Source organism: Pongo abelii, chromosome 11 (assembly GCF_028885655.2).
Source record: "Pongo abelii isolate AG06213 chromosome 11, NHGRI_mPonAbe1-v2.0_pri, whole genome shotgun sequence".
In the NCBI taxonomy this organism is placed as follows: Eukaryota; Metazoa; Chordata; class Mammalia; order Primates; family Hominidae; genus Pongo; species Pongo abelii.
In genome coordinates, this window is record NC_071996.2 from 84,283,922 (window position 1) to 84,302,383 (window position 18,462).

The 18,462-nt window shown below is 35.4% G+C and overlaps 1 protein-coding gene across 2 annotated transcripts in view; it reads right to left on the bottom strand.

Annotated features, from left to right (window-relative positions):
• CERKL (ceramide kinase like) overlaps positions 1 to 18,462 on the bottom strand; it is a 121,324-nt gene that overhangs the window by 65,674 nt on the left and 37,188 nt on the right. For both annotated transcript variants that reach the window (XM_024243605.3, XM_024243604.3), the window contains exon 2: positions 2,501 to 2,743. In XM_024243605.3, the coding sequence (XP_024099373.1) occupies positions 2,501 to 2,743 (243 nt within the window). The remainder of the gene's footprint in view (positions 1 to 2,500; positions 2,744 to 18,462) is intronic.

Here is an 18,462-nt window from a genome sequence, read left to right on the forward strand (position 1 = left end):
TTGGCCAGGCGTAGTGGCGGGTGCCTGTAATCCCAGCTACTCGGGAGGCTGAGGCAGGGAGAATTGCTCAAACCCGGGAGGCAAAGGGTGCAGTGAGCCAAGATCACGCCACTGCACTCCAGCCAGGGTGACAGAGTGAGACTTCATTCAAAAATAAATAAAAAATAAATAAAATTTTAAAAACGTGCCAGCGTAACACAAGAATTGGTAGAGAGCTTTGGAGCCTCAACCATTCATTTGTGTCTGATAAAGATAGCCAAGGACTGTCTTTGTGGGGAGTAGGATAAGGAGGTGGCATCTCCTACAGGCCTCCCTGAATCCACTTTGGTGCAGAGATGGAGCAGTAATGTATCAGTCAGTCTTGGTTAGGTTTCTTCACTCTCATTAGAGATTTTAACAGTTTGTTTGTATGAGTTGATTTTAAAAGTCAATCTATTTGCTTTTAATCAGCAAAATCACTCTGTACTCCAAGACCATGCCAGAGAATGACTCCCTGAGTGCCTCCAGCTCTTATCAAAATCAAAGTTTCAAAAAGTAACATTTTCAGAGGATGGTACACTAAAGGATATGTAGTTTATTCATCTCTGTAATTTGTCTAGATTTTAACCCTAGATCAAACCAAAACATCACTCATTAAGCTGAATAAATATTTGGACATTGTTTTTGTTGTTGTTTTTGTTTTTGACAAGTCCCTCTATTCCTATAAAATTGCTTTTACTGAATTGAGCTTTGTGTGATGTCCTCTGCTTCTTACTTTCTCTTGGTTTTATGGCTGAGATATATTGAAGAAGTTGCCTCAGTGTAGCCCTTCATAAGCCCCATGGGAGAAGAGTTCCTCAGACCTTAAGTGCAAGAAAGAGCTTTGACTCTCCTAATTAAATGACATATCCTTATTTTATAGACAAGACCATTCAAGTTTTATGTATTCCTGGTCATGTTAATAAATTTACTTCCACTGAAATTATTAACTTTCATTTTTATTTTTACTTTTTAAATCACTTGACATAAATTTCAAATAACACTGTAAAGGAGTCACTATTAAAGTGCTTTTATTTAATTATACATATTCTCTATGTTTCCAGAGAGATAAACTAAACTACGGCCTCTGTGGGTTCTTGCCTTCTTGAAATAATCAAGTCTTCTTGGAAGCCCCAAAGGGGCTAGCAGGGAAGCATGGAGCTACTTAGTAAGAGGGTCTTCCAATTTTAATGTAATGTCACTTCAGCTCATCTCCCATGAGCATAACTTTATTGACTGGCCGCCTTTGATCAACTTGGGTCCTCATGGTTTTCTTGATCAATGATGCTGGAACTGGAAATTTCTAACATCGCTCTGTGACTGCTCTTTGTCTAGCACCCATTTCTATCCTGTGCCATCTAACCCTAAACTGTGTCATCAACTATACAAGCTGCCTCTACTCTGATCTGATTGATGTGGCAAACAAGAAGAAATGAATTAACAGAAAAACAGGCAAGATTCATAAATCTCAGACCAAAAAAAAAAAAAATCCTAAGATCATATTTTAACTAGATAACTTCTAGCAATCCAAATTGCATTATATTTGTACTTATGAATTGAATTATATTTGTACTTATGAATTGCATTATATTTGTACTTATGAATTGCATTATATTTGTACTTATGAATTGCATTATATTTGTACTTATGAATTTTATTTAGTATGCAAAATATGAAAATGTCATTTAAAAATTTCAGATACACTGAATTCATTAAGAGATATATCCTAATAAACATGTTCTCTTTTCTCTGGAAATTAACCTTTAGAAAAAGCTACTGTGAAATAGGTAATTCTCAATTACCAGAGTATAAAGCATGGCCTCTTAAGATTATTCAAAAAATTCTTATTTTCAGGCCACAGAGTACATATACACACGTGGCATCAATGTGTGAGTGGAAGGAGAATACATTCTTATACAGTTCAAAAGAGACATTAATAGAAAAATAAATACGCTTCTAAAAACAACTCTCAGGTGAACTAAATTACTTATTTTATTTCAGATTATTGAAGCTTCTTCATGAAAATAGTCATTTCAAGAGTTACTTCCTAACTCATTCTATGAGGCCAGTATTACCCTGATGCCAAAGTCAGATAAAAAGTACAGAAAAACTACAGAACAATATGTTTTATGAATATTGATGCAAACATCCTCAACAAAATACTAACAAACCAAATTCAATAGCATCTTTAAAAGATTATACACCATGGCCATGGGGGAGTTATTCCTGGAATGCAAGGATGTTAAACATATGAAAATCAATTAATGTAAGATACCATATTAACAGGATGTAGGGAAAAATATGATTATCTCAATTAATGTAGAAAAAGTATTTGACAAATTTCAACACTTACGACAAAAACTAGGAACTGAAAGAAACTATCTCAACATCACTAAAGTTGTTTTCACTCAAAACATGTCTAGATTAATCATCTATATCAAGGAAACTGGGCTGATTAAAATTTCCCATGAGGAGTACTTACCTGCCAATATTTTCTTGAACTGTCTAAACCATACGTCACAGTGGTCTTCACTTAAATTAATAAGATCAAGTGTAGAATTCTTTAGTTTATTTTGTTCCTTTTTCAAGCAGATGAAGAGTGTGATTCCTAATAAAGTACCACTTCTCTGCTGTTTAACAGAACAACGCCGTTTCAGTTTCACAGAGAATATGTCTTTGAGTTCAATAAATTCTTCTTTACATAGCAAGTCATACTTAGAATCACCTGAAAAAAATTAAATTTTCCAATTAAAACCATTGTGTTTCATAGAGGGGAACAACAGACACTGGGGCTTACCAGAGGGTAGAAAGTGGGTGAAGGGAGAGGATCAAGAAAAATAACTAATGGGTACTAGGCTTAATACCTGGGTGATGAAATAATCTGTACAACAAACCCACATGACACAAATGTACCTATATAACAAACCTGCACGTGTACCCCTGAACCTAAAAGTTAAAAAAATAAAATGAATTACTGGTAAGAAATAAAAATTGTGTCCATATCTTAAATGTAAGACTAATAGTTAAAACTAAAAAAATTAATCATTTGTAATTTTATGGACTGCCCTTTATGCCAGTCCCTACATGAGACGGAAAGGGGAAGAAAAGAAAAATTGGGTTTATTTTGTCAAGAATTAGATTAAAATAGAATAAATGGAAGAGCATCCCTGCCACACAGGCCTACAACATTCAACATCTGAGGATAGTCAATATATGAAGAATTCCAAGAACATAAACAAAGAGACATTTTAGTAATAAATTGGTGTCACACAAGGAGCCCTTTGGTACTAAGGATAGAGTAAAGTAACAGAAAAAATAGAATTCACTAATAGAAGTGACTTTATGACAGATTGTTGAAGGCAGGCTTAACGAAAAGGAAATATACATTCCCATTAAAGTAACACATGCAAAGAGGAAGCAGAAGTACAATTATTGTGAGTAGGAAACATTATAAACTCTGTCAATCTAGGAGGAAATAGCCCCCTGAATTTATCCATAATCAGACTTAAAAAAAAAAGTGGCATAAAATTTTCATGACTTATCTTTAAACCATAGGTCAGAAAATAATTATTGTGGAAAAGACCATTTCAACTGACTCTCAAAGTAGAAGTGTTTTAGACATTAAAAAAAGACTTCCAAAACTTCTGCTTTGGCCAATGTGGGATAATAAGAAACTAGTTTTACCTTTCACCTAAAACTACAAAAGCACACAAGATACGTGAAACAGTAGTTTTCAGACATTGGACATCAGGTAACACAGGACAGTGAAGCCGAAGAGGAGGAAAACAAAGTGGACCCTACGACTGCCCCAACCTATTGCCTGCAGAGAGTCTCCAGGTCACAGGGCAGATACAGGAATCCTGGTGGGGCCTGGTGATCTCCCTGAGTTAAGGAGAACTGGGGGTTCAGGAAGGCTAAGGGGACTAGAGTTCACTGTGCAATTTACTACAGAAGAGAAAGCTGAACAGTGAACACTGTAGATTTGCAGAGGTCCCCTTGAGACTTTAGCTGAAAGTATTGAGCAGCAGATGTACAAAGCCAGATAAGAACTACTAGAAGAATTAACAGAACAATGCTTAGAGATGACACAGGTGTTCCTACCAGCCGAAGTGGAAAAACATGGAAATTCATATGACATTATGGTAAGTATTTAGAAGAGTATTGGTCCTTAGTGAGCTGACTAAAGACTGCTGTGATTCCACCTAACAAAACTTAAAAGCAAGTCTCTCAAAAGGATGTCGGGAGCGGGGAGGGATAGCATTAGGAGATATACCTAATGCTAAATGACGAGTTAATGGGTGCAGCACACCAGCATGGCACATGTATACGTATGTAACTAACCTGCACATTGAGCACATGTACCCTAAAACTTAAAGTATAATAAAAAAAAAAAGGATGTCACTTTTTCCAGGTAACTTAACTACATCCTAGAACAATGCCAAAAAATATTTACAGGAATAAAAAAAAAAAATTCAGCAATTCTGCACGGTAAAATTCACAATATCACTCATCTAATCCAAAATCACTAGACAAGCAAAGAAGCAGAAAACATATGAATCAAAATAGGAGAAAAAGTAATCAGTAGAAATACATGCAGAAATGACTCAAATGCTAAAAGTAACAGAGAGCAGAGACCCTCTCTCAGCTTTTTAGCCCTTGAAGCATGAACAATGTTATCCCTCCGATTGGAGTGAGGATGTTCATATGCTCACTAAGAAGTTCCTTACTTGCATTCTCAGGGGCATTTTTGGCCTCTCCCAACTATTCTGCAAGCTATAGTCTGATTGCTCACAAAGTACACATACTACTAAAAAAAAGAAAGCACGGAAGGAATGAAAGAAGAGAGAAGGCAAGTAAAAGGGAAATTAAAAAAAGGAAGAGTGAAAAAGAAAGAGAAAGAGAGAAAGAAAAAGAAGGAAAGGAAAGGCAAGACAGAGAGAAGGGGACAAGGAGAAGGGGACAAACAGAGAGGAGGGAAGACAGGAAGGAAAGAAGAAAAAGGAAAGACAGACGGGAAGGAAAGGAAGGAAGGAAGGGAGGATGAAAGACAAGGAGGAAGGAAGACAGGGAGGAAGACAGGGAGTGGCGGGGAGGGAGGAAGACAGGGAGGGAGGGGGACAGAGAAGGAGGGGGAAGGTTGGGAGGGGTGAGGGAGAGAAGGGGGGAGGGAGAGGAGGAAGACGAGGGGGAGCGGGGAGGGGAGGGGGGAGGAGAGGGTAGGGGAGAAGGGGGAGGGTAGGGGAGAGGGAACGGAAAGGCCTTTTTCTCAATTATTGTGGTCATGGGATAGGGTAACACTAAACATTTTTTAGGTCTTCTATTTCTTAGAAAGCTCAAGTTTCAGTTCTTCTCCTGGTCCATTTCTAGAGTCACCCAGTGACCTAAAACTCAACACCCTCAAAGTGTCAATTCAACAGGCTCTTTTTCCTTCAGGTATCAGAAAACCAAACAATCATTACTATTACTAAAATCACCACTTAATCAGAGTAAAAGTATTTTAGTGAAATGCTCTGTGTGTCTTTATAAAATTAATGGTTTGTCCTGCCCCGGTCAGTAAATACTAATTGATTAACCCCCATCAGTAAGATCAACTTTTCTCTAGAACATCAATTCCCAAATTCTTTAATCTCAGGCCCCACTGTGCACCCTTAAAGACCGAGGGCCGCAATTAACTTTGGTTTATGTAGGTTATATCTATCTATAATTATTGTATTCAAAATTAAAACCAAGCATTTTTAAAGGACAAAAATGCAAAGCACAAAGCACACCCTCCATCAGGGCAAGGCTATCGCCACATATCCCATAGCTTCTGGAAAACTCCACCGTATCCTTGGAGAGAAGGAGAGTGAAATACAGTCTTAGCAATAATATAAAAACAGTTGTGACCTCACCAACCCTGAGAGTCCCTGGACCGCACTTTGAAAATGCTACTTTAACAAATTTTAGATTGTTTGTTCCCCTTGATCATATTATGAAGTTATAGCCTTTTACAAATTCAACATTCCAATTAACTAAAATTCTTGTCTCCATTTTAATACTCATGCTTGTCACAGACTGAACAGTGAGAGTCCCTTCAATCTAACTCCTTTGTTACGAACTATAGATGTCTTTGAAAACAGCCCTCCTCTTATAAAAACAGTGTTTCAAGCCCATCTGGATTCCCCAAGAAGTCCTGGTTCCCTTAAGGAAGAATATATTAGGAACGAAAAGCTGGATAGTACATGCAAAGGAAACCAAACTCAGTCACAGCAAATCATCGGTGGTACACTTGCATCTGGTCAGCATATTACCAGTCATTTGCACCTGTTGAGCAAGTAGGCTTATGGCCAGGGTCCCCAAAATGCTTGGGAGAGACCAGAGAAGTCTTACACCCTTCCTCTACCCTCAAGAATGAAACCAAGCAGGCTTACCAAAGGTCCTGAAAAATCCTCAGCCTATGATGGACTACATAGGAAATACTGTCCTGTGAAGTTTAAGGAAGCTTGTCTTCCACACAGGGGTGTTACTGGGTGCCTGCTTCACATAGGTGGATGCATATAGATAAGATGTATCTCTTACCCACCTTAAAAAAAAACTTGTAGGCTTGGTTATATTTGTGGGTATTTTCCAAAAATCAGCTAGTCAAACAATTAATAAAACTGAATATCTTTTCATTTCTTTTTCTTTAAGACACACAATCTTCTTATGTTTGCCCAGTCTAGAGTGGAGTGGTTATTCACAGGTGTGACTGTGGTACACCACAGCCCTGAACTCTTGGGCTCAAGTGATCCTCCTGTCTCAGCCTCCCTAGTAACTGGGACCATAGGTGTGCATCATCACACCCAGCTCACTTTTTTTTTTAAGAGTTGCCTCTACACATGCTTTGCCTTATTCTAAATGGTTGTCTATTTTTTTCTTACCAATATTTAAAGTCCTTCAAATAATCTTGAAATTAGTCCCTTATTATATGGGTTGCAAATAACTTCTTCTAGACTAATTTTATAATATTAGTTATGCTCTTGTATCACATATAAATTTAGAGTCTCTTTTTATGTAGTCAAACCTAGAACAATAAGAGCACAAAAGAAGGAAGCTGGGGGGTGGAGTGGGGTAGAGGGGGACAAACAGCCACTGAGGGAAAGAAAAAATGAAAGTGATGAAATAAACTCTTTTCACTTTTCATTAAAGTCCTGTACTTCAGTCTGAATTTAACATGTTTGTGCTTTACTTAACAACTCAATGACTATTCCAATGTAAAATATCTTGTAAATTGCAAATTTAAAGATACTAAACCAAAAGCCAACATCACACTTACTGAAATCCAGAAGGATTTCCAAAAACAGGACAAGAATACCTATTATTACTCATACCATTCAATTATTCTAGGCATTCTAGTCAATACATAAGGAAAGTGAAATAAAAGACAGTAATTGATGGATTTAAGGGGAAAGGAGGAGTTGAAACTAACTATTTAAAGATATTATCATAATTTTTTTTGCAAAATCCAAAATAATAAACTTAATGCCATTAGGCCTAATAAAAAATATGCAGTGAGGAAGCTGGCTACAAATATGTCTACACCCAAGAAGAAGGTATAATGGAGATAAAAAATTCCCATATCAATTAGCATATTATATCTAGGAATAAACTTAGCAAAATGATTCTAGGCTCGTGTGGGATAAAGAGCCATTCAAAATCTACTGAGAGACAAAGGATTGAATAAGTGGAGATACAACAAGTTCCAAGATTACATATTTTCCATGCCAGTATTCTCTTTATTAATAACTACTTATAATAGAACTTCAATCAAAATCTCCATGGTATTTTCTGATGTAAGGAATGGACAAGGAATCTCATGAAACATTTGAAAATTCTCTTGGAATAAATATATTACAGTAAGAAAATGTTTTAAAAGCAATGAGGGGGCCAGGCGCAGTGGCTCACACCTGTAATCCCAGCATTTTGGGAGGCCGAGAAGGGCAGATCACCTGAGATCAGAGGTTCGAGACCAGCCTGGCCACCATGGCGAAAGCCTGTCTCTACTAAAAATAAAAAAATAAAAAAAAAAAAACACAAAAATTAGCCAGGTGTGGTGGCACGCACCTGTAATCTCAGCTACTCAAGAGGTGGAGGCAGGAGAATCCCTTGAACCCAGGAGGCGGAGGTTGCAGTGAGCCGAGTTCGTGCCACTGCACTCCAGCCTGGGTGACTGAGTGAAACTCTGTCTCTAAATAAATAAATAAATAAATAAATGAAGTAATGAGGGAGAGTACACACCCTATCAGATATATTTGGCAAAGCTATTACGATAGAAGTATCTAGGAATAGATAAATGAATAGATCAGGAAACAATTACACATTTAAAAATTAACTGATGTGATAATGGTGGCATCTAAGCTCCGCTAGAAATAGCAAAGGATGATTTAGAACTGACTAACCTTTTGTAAAGAAAAATAGGGCCCTATTTCATAATATACACCAATATTTGTAGATTAGAAATTTACGTAACCTTAAATAGAAAAGCCCTAAGACACAAAGGAAGACAGAGATCAATACATTTAACATTAAAATTATTGAATACTTAATAAAGACCTCTAAAGTCCTGAAGACTCATAAAAAGTCATAAGCAAAGGCCAAATGGACAGAAATATTTGCAACATATGACAGTTACATAATCTATTTAATCAAGAAAAACACTTTAATGGTAAAGTACATAAAAGACCCAAGCAGGCATTTCACAAAAGAAGAAATGCAAATTGACCAATGAACACATGAAAAAGTTCAATCTAATTAGTAATCAAAGAAATGCAAATTAAAACAACAAGATACCACTTTTTGCCTTTTAGATTGGCACAAGATCAAAAATAATGCTAAATGGTGATGCAGCTAAAGGGAAGTAGCCCCAGTGCTGGTGGGAATGCAAAAATGGTAATTGCTGGAGAACAAGTTGGGAATATGTATCAAAAGACTTTAAAATGTTAATTGCACTAATATTTATAATAACAAAAATATCTGAAGCAATATTCATGCTCTTCAACAGGAGAATGGTTGAATAAATCATAGTCATCTTCTGCAGCTCATAAATAACTAAGTGAAATCTCTGTATTCTGGTCTGGAAAGACATTCATGCTAACAGGTATGAAAAAGTAGAATAAAAGCAAGTTACAAAGTAATCTGAGGGATCTGATCCTGCTTTTATTAAAGGAGATAGAAAGAAATCCCAGTGGAAAACACACAACAAATTTAACACTGGTTACCTATTAAATATGCAATATGAGATATGAAATATGAGACTAATTTTTTCTTATGAAGCTCCATAATTTTCCTTTCTTGTAATCAGAATTATAATTATTTTTAATGTAGAAAAGGAAAATTCTTTAAAATATACCTGGTTTTGATCCAGCAATTTACTTCCAGGAATTTACTCTAAGGGAATAAATATGCACAATTTAGCTAAAAGAATACTTATCCAGGCCAGGCGTGGTGGCTCACGGCCTGTATTCCCAGCACTTTGGGAGGCTGAGGTGGGCAGATCAGAGGGTCAGGAGTTCGAGACCAGCCTGACCAACATGCTGAAACCCTGTCTCTACTAAAAATACAAAAATGAGCCAGGCATGATGGTGTGCACCTGTAATCCCAGCTACTCAGGAGGTGGAGGCAGGAGAATCGCTTGAACCCAGGAGGCGGAGGTTGCAGTGAGCCAAGATCACACCATTGCACTTCAGCCTGGGCAACAGAGTGAAACTCCATCTCAAAATAATAATAATAATAAAAAATAAAAATACTTACTTACCCAAACATTATTTGAGTGAAACTTGGAAACAACCTAAATGTACAATAATGGAGTATTGGTTCTGTTAAAAAAAAAAAGTATATTCATATAACAGAAGGCTACTCAGCTATTAAAATGTAGAGGTCAGTGTAGTGGCTAATGCCTGTGATCGCAGTGTTTTGGGAGGCTGAGGCAGGAGGATCACTTGAGCCCAAGAGTTTAAGACCAGCCTGGGCAACATAGTGAGACCTCATCTCTACAAAAAAAAAAAAAAACAAAAAAAAAATAAACCAAATAAGCTGGGCATGGTGGTGCTTTCCTGTGGTCCCAGCTAGGGGGCCTGAGGTAGGAGGATTCCTTTAGCCCAGGACGTCCAGCCTCCAGTGAGCTGAGATCACACTACTGCACTCAAGCCTGGGCAATAGAGTGAGACCCTGTCTCAAAAGTAAATAAAATGCAGGGCTGACTAGAAAGATGTTCAAAATAGTACAGCACATTTCCATTACTGTTTTGTATATATTTATAGAATACATATGTGTAATGCTTTCATATGCATGTAAGTATGAATATGCATATGAAAATTTGAATGGTAATGACACTGTAGTTTGCTTATATAAATGTCTAATTTGTCTTCAGTGAAAATATTTCTGTGATCGATTGAAAAAAAAGATTGTTTCACTTGCTTATCCTAAAATAGTTTGATTAGTTTTAATTTAAAAATTTCCATTCCCTAAAAAATAAGGGTAGCTAATAATGAACATGTGTTACACGCCAGATGCTGTTCTCTGTACTTCATTTGTATTATCTAATTTAATCTCTACAACAAAAACTAGATGCTTTTTCCTAAAAGAGAAGAAACTGAAGACAGAATGTAAGTAACTTGTCTGTGGTCATACATCTGGTAGGAACAGATCTAAGACTTGAATCCAAGCATTTTGGGTGATTTTTACTACAACTCATTAACAACAGACCCATGTAAAGACCTTCTTCAAGGAAACAATCACTAACCCTCTCATCTGTTTTGTTTTTTATTAAGGTATAAATTACCAAAAAAAAAATTACAGATTTGTAAGGGCATGATTCCATGAGTTTTTTTAAGTATATGCACTCACATAATCACTATCCCAATAAAGACATAGAATTTTCCCACTATTCTAGAAAGCTCCCTCATACCACTCTCTAGTTGTTCCCTCAGGACCATGATTTTGATTTTTACTACAGCTAAGTTTTGCCTTTTCTACAACTTCATATAAATGTAACTATAAAGTATGTGCTTCTTTGTATCTGGTTTATTTTACTCAACTTTAAGGTTTTTAGATTTATCCACATTGTTCTCATACTTAATTGGACCCATAAGTGTCAAGAAATTATACATATTAAATATTATAAGATTAATAATGGACCTTAAAAAAAAACGAATGTATGACTCTCCTTGGAGGACTTATTGGTCCCATCTTCCTCAATCTCCAACCACTTGCTAATTTTTTCTTCCAAATTATTTTTTAATTACAACTTTATTTTTTGCAGTTTTATTACAGTATAATTGACCAATAAAAATCATATATACTTATGTATGTAAATTGACCACTAAAAATTGTATCTATGCTGTACAAGATACAGCATAGATCATAAAGTTGTACATAGATCATAAAGTTGTACAAGATACGACTTTATTTTTTGCAGTTTTATTACAGTATAATTGACCAATAAAAATCATACATATTTATGTATATATTACAATATAATTGACCACTAAAAATCGTATCTATGCTGTACAAGATATTATAAAGAAAAAGCAGTATTTTTCTGATTCATATGGAAAATAATATGAGGTACTGATACATGTTTACAATGTGACATGATTAAATCAAGCTAATTAACATATTCATTACCTCACACCTTTTTTTGGTGTGTTGTGAGAACATTTAAGACGTAGTCTCTTAGTGATCTTCAGGTATTAGCAAATTTCAAGTGTACATTATTAGCCATAGTCACAATGCTATACAATAGATCCAGAACTTATTCATTCTGTCTAAGTGAAATTTTGTACCTTTAACCATCATCCCCTTGCCTCACCTCCCCCAGCTCTTGACAACTGCAATTGTACTCTCTGCTTCTATAAGTTTGACTTTTTTGGATTCCACATATAAGTGAGATAATCTGTTTTTAAATCTAGCCAAACTTAAAATAGTAGGTGAATCACAGTTCTGCCTGTAGTCCTTAGGAAAACAGCAAGACAGCATATGTATAAATTAACTGAATAGTATTTCATCAGAAACTGGGGCTGCCTTCAAGGAGATGGGAGGTTAGAGCGTGGCAACCAGGAAGACCCAACAGTGAAAATTCTGAAAATCCTTGTAAGGATCTGAGCAGTATTTCCTGCTTTTCCAGCTCAAGCTTCCAATCTCTACTCCTGCATTTGTGTACAGATCAAAATCTGAGGTTTTCACATGAATGGTCTTTTTGCCAATGTTACAAGAAGAAATTAAAAAGAAAAACTATAGGCTTGGAAGAAATATTTAATTATTTGAAATTAGTAATTTGTGAATTCTTTTACAAATGTATAACAAGAGACAAATGTTCTTCAGCACTCCATTTTTCACAACAGTGAAACACTGTAAATCTCTCAGGTGTCAATATCTCACGTAGAAAATCTGATCTATTACCCATTTTGGCAATATTAACCATTTATGCTACATGAATAAATCTGACCAGTTCTAATCACAAGAGTCACTTGATTTTGCATATAACTAGTTCCTAACATATACGAACATGTGTATAATATTAGTTTTAAGGAAAATTGTTTTCTCACTCTGAATATAGTCTTTGGGAATAAAACTTGTTAGTATTCTATAAACAAGCTTAAAATGTTTTTATTTAAAGTCTTGAGCCATCTAAATATTGTTTAATGAGTTATCAGATTAGATGGTGCTTTGCTATGTCTTTGTATTGTTACTGAAGTTCTTATATGAGGAGTGGACCAGCTGGCTCTGTGGGGCCGCAGGCCACTGGCTTCCTAGACTTGAGAGAGAGCTAAAACAGAAGGTTTCTAAGGTTTCTCAGGTTTCCAGGTGAAAAGCCCTCCAGCTAACTTCAGTGAAGGTTGAAGGTTCAAGGTTCTAGAGATCATCTGATAAGATCAGCTGAAATCTAAAAAGGTCTTTCTTTCTCCTCAACCCCCACTGCAAAACATTTATTTTTTGGACATTCTTAGAATATGCAAATACTTACAGGAAACATGATTAAAGAGAAAAAAGGGAAAACAAACCATATTGAGAGAAAAAACTGCTGTTTCAGGTATACTTAAAAATGGACTTCTTATCTATACACCTTTGCGGTATCACCTTAAGAATGACTCAGACTCATTTTATTTTCCATATGAATCAGAAAAATACTGCTTTTTGTTTATAAAATTTTACTTATAATTTTTTGAGTGCTGAAAAAATATTACATCTTTTATGTCTGCTTCGGTTTTCATCTACAAGATAACTATTCTGATTCCCATGCTAGCCACTTCTGTTATAGTGCAAGTTTCTGCTAGAAATAAAAGCAATTGTTTTCCTAATTGTATGTAAAAGCTACATTTCCATATACAGCCCAATACATGCAGACAGTATAGTAAAAGAGGAGTTAAAAAAAAAAAAATCACCACGTACTTTGGGGCATGTATTTTAAATATAACTTTAATTCTACCTTAATGTTAAAACATACCTTTATTGGTAAAAAATATGAAGTGAAACTCTATTCATAAATTGATATTTGATATCAGTAGATAAAAATATAGAAATCATGTATTGATACTTTTTTGCAAGTTATGATACTTAAATCCTTATGAATGATATATAATTTTGCTTGGCGGCATGTGGTTTATTATTTGAAATCTACTGGTTCATTAGTATCATACTGGTTATAGCTAGTTGTTTCAGAACATTAACTGTCCTCTCACATTACTTACAGAGATACTGGGGACCATCTGTTCTTGCAAGGGACTTAAGTATACATCTACTGGGTATCATGCTATTTATTTAATTCAGCACCCACTTCCTATTGTTGTATTTTCTTGGGGGGAAAAGTCAACTTAATTACAGGGAATAAAGATAACCTCTCCTGGCAGGTTACCCTGTCACCATGAGAGCAAAGCGGGACCTGCTTAAAGTAGGTTACGGTGGTTCATAAGAAGAGCAAAACCAATAAGACTTCAGAATACTTAGCAAAGGTTTAACAAAAATAGAACAGTGAATGGCACTTTTAAAAATATTACTGTAAGCCCGGGCTTGTCTAAATCAATCTTGGCACATCTGTCTGATGTAGACCGTAAACAGGATTAGAGCTGGATTTATCTGCTTGGCGCTAATTGTGCTCACAGTTTCTGCACATGTCCACTTTTTAAAATACTGCCTGAAAAACAGGCCTGCCTGATAGATGGCTCCCACAACATAGTGTATATACACACTTATGGTATATTAGACGGTTAAGCAATGTGATGTCTAACAATTTTTTTGGCTCTTCAGAATTGGTTATCTAATCCCCTAATTAAAAATACAAAATTGTTTGAATATACCACATATTGAGATAAATCTGTGAAGCAAGGGACCAATAAATTTAAATACACTTTAATTGTTAGAAGAAAACACAATTTAATTGTTAATAATCAGGTTAAACTAGGGTTTAAACAAATAGGGCTGCTCCTGTAGTTTACTGAAAACCCATCACAACATACTACTATCCTCAAGAATTCTGACGTAACATTTGTTAGCAGAAAAGCTTAAGTTCCTAAATACATACATATATGAAGAGTTACAACCAAGTAGGCTTCTTATCCAGTAAAAGTATTAGAGGGAAATTTTTGAACTTATTTTCAGAGAGAAAGACAGAAAATTACAGTCCGATTCGCAAATGGCACATTTTTATCAGATCAAATAAAAAATATTGAATTTCCAACTGCAATTTTTTTCCATTTAGTTGTTTCTATCATGTGTAAACGGCTGAGATACTTAAGAATGTAAGCATTTGAGGATATACAGATATTTTCATGTGAAGTCTAAGATGAATTAATGAAACAGTCAAAAATCTAATTTTTTTTTTTTTTTAAGACAGGGTCTCGCTCTGTTGTCCAGGCTGAAGTGCAGTGGTGCGATCTTGGCTCACTGCAAGCTCCACCTCCCAGGTTCATGCCATCCTCCTGCTTCAGCCTCCCGAGTAGCTGGGACCACAGGTGCCCACCACCATGCCTGGCTAATTTTTGTATTTTTAGTACAGACGGTGTTTCACTGTGTTAGCCAGGATGGTCTCGATCTCCTGACCTCGTGATCCGCCTGCCTCGGCCTCCCAAAGTGCTGGGATTACAGGCGTGAGCCACCGCACCCAGCCTAAATGTGATTCTTTGAGCTTTAAAAGTGACATTAAAAACGTTAAATTACTTGGTGTATGTTTAATCATAAATACCACATAAAATTGGTAAATTTTTTTAAAAAGAACAGTATAATAGAAAATGAGAGCTGTTTGACTTTCAATCATAGATAATCTTCTAAAGCCTTTTTCTGGATATATGATTTATTCACATTCCAAATATCCTGGCTAGTTCTTAGAAATTAATTTTCCTAGATAAAAGGGTAGGTCCATACATATAGTCTTGTTTTATATAAACAAATATTCAGGAGAAATTGGTGAATTAAGTAAATCTTTCCAGTGCTTATGATAAACTAAAACACCTTCATCAGCAATTCTCAATGTGTAGTCTCAAAGAGTATACAGGGTAAAAACGATTTTTATAATAATACTAAAGATGTCATTTACCTTTCCTACCATATTAACATTTGCACTAAAGGTACAAAAGAAATAGTGGGTAAAACTCCTGGAGTGTCAGTATGAATCAAGGTGGAGCACCAAATTTTACTCATAATTGCTGCATTCTTCATTAACTCAAACTCAGTTTAAAAAATCCAGTTTCATTTAACTGTTTTTGATGAAGCAATAACACTTATTTTTAAAAAAAATCTCCACCCTTGAGTACATTTTTAAAAATGTTATGGGTAATAACAATGGAAAGTATACATACAGCATTTCTGCTACAAATGGAAGTGGTGGTTTGCTCCAGGAGAAACACTTATATCATTTCAGTTGCAGCTGAACTAGCTGTTTTTCACAGAACACCACTTTTTACTTGAAAGATCAACTGACAATACAGACTCTGGTATTGAGGCAGCAGCATTTGGTAAACATTTTCTGGAAAATGAACAAAGTGAGTCGTCACTAAGGAAAGCAACTGAGAGCTTTGTCAATGATAAAATATAATGTTTTGAGTAAAATTAGAATTTTGTAAAACTTGTAAGTGTGATGATGATCTTAACAGCTTTCTAATCTTAAAGAATTTTCTGATGAGACTGGCAGTGACATTAGACTTTTTTAAATATACTGTAATAAAACTTATCAACATTTAGAAACCCTATGATAGTAAACCAAATTTTCCAAAAGGCCAATACAGGATGTTATAAAATCATACATGGGCAAAATATCCATTCAAAGTACAAGACAGACCAATAAATTTTCAAATAGCACACTACAATTAAATAGATATGTTTTCAGATTTCAAATTATAACCAGCCTTTAAGAAATTAGCACTTGACAAGTTTTGCTATAGTATCAAAGGAGAATATCCACAATTATCTGAACATATTAAAAGATGTTTTCTTTTCAGCTGCACATCTGTGTTAAACTGTATTTTCCTTAGATACTTCAATTAAAGCAACATATTCACAATAGACTGGATGAAGAAGCATTCTGAGATTTCAGCTGTCTTCTATTAAGCCAGAGTTGAAAAAACTCAGAAAGTCAAATACCACATGTTCTCACTTTAAGTGGATACTAAATAATGTGTACATAGGAACAGAGTGTGGAATGATAGACAAAGGAGACTCAAGAGGGTGAGAGGGGGGTGGGTGTTGAAAAATTATTTAATGGGTACAATGTATGTTATTTGGGTGAAGATACACTAAATTCTCAGACTTCACCACTAAGCAATATATCCATGCAACAAAATTGCACTTGTACCCCTTAAACTTACACAATATTTTTTTTTTTTAGAAAAGGGAGATTTGAAAAAATTTAAAATAGAAGAGTGGTATTGCTTTTTTGATTGTTTTGGAAAATAGTTATTTTTAATTTTTAATACAAATATGTTATTTATGTTAATATGCAATGAACTTACTGTTATTTTTATTTTTATTTATTTTTTTGAGACAGAGTTTCACTCTGTTGCCCAGGCTGGAGTCCAGTGGTGTAATCTCGGCTCACTGCAACCTCCATCTCCCTGGGTTCAAGCGATTCTCGTGCCTCAGCCTCCTGAGTAGCTGGGATTACAGGCGCCCACCACCACGCCTGGCTAATTTTTGTATTTTAGTAGAGACAGGGTTTCACCATGTTGGATCATCTCGAACTCCTGACCTCAAGTGATCCACCTGCCTCGGCCTCACATAGTGTTGAGATTACAGGTGTGGGCCACCATGCCCATCTTTTCGGTTATTTTTAAATAGTAAATATTTTTAATGTCTATTTAATTTCTAATACAACAAATATCAATGGTTACAACTTAAATAAATGGTCTTTGTGGTTTTCAACGATTTAAGAGTATAAAAGGGTTCCAAGACCAAAAAGCTTGAGAACTCCTGGTATATAGTCTTATAAAGACAGGCATAGCCTTATGAAAATTAAGCCTAAAATGCCAAGATTTATGCATTGGATCTTTCTTCACCTTGTATTAAATACCTAAGATTTTATTACTAGATTGTTTTTACACCATCTATGCAACAAGTTCCTATTACATCTGAAACATCATGAAATAAAGCAATTTTAAATATTTAATATTCTATACCCCAAGTTCATCATGCAATGTGATTGGCTTTCATCATTTTCATTCATTTCAAGAAGGGCAATTTTGTTGAGATCATTTGTTCCTTGATTTTACTACCTACTTATGTATTTGCCCAGACCTTTCCTTTTATATGTCCACTTCCATCTCAGTCCCTCAGGAAAAACATTTATAAATGTATAGGGTTGGGGGAGGTCTCCAAGAATGGCACCAACAGAAAATATGACCTTAATGGATTCATCTTAATCAAAAACCTAGTCATTTTTTTTTTGGCATTATCAGTTCAGCTACACATATCAGTTTGTATATACAGTTCTTACATATTATACCAGATGATCTTTGCACCAATTCCTCCTGATCCTCAGATTATGGTAATTGGCCCTTTCTCTAGCTTCTCAGCAATTCACTTCAACAATATCTTCATCATTATCTTCATCTCTAATCTCTGTATCCCAGCACCTAGCTTAATGCTTCAAACACAGGCTAGACTTCCAATAAAAGTTTTTTATTGACTGTATTTACTATCAATCAGAAAATCCCTTAATCACACTGTATACATTTCCACCTCTGGACCTTTGCTCCTTCATTTCCTAGCACATGGAAGGCCTTCTTGACTCCAGTCTTTTCAAATATTAACCAACTGTCGAAGCACATTGAGCCACTCTTCTAAACAATAACCTTCATTTCTCAGTCCCTCTGAACTCTTAAGGCCCACTACTACTCAGTTGACATTTAATCGCATATCAGAAGTTATTAACTTACCAGAGGGTGAAGGTTCAAAGGTCTTTGAAAGCCTTTAATAACCTGCTATAAAATACTAATTAAA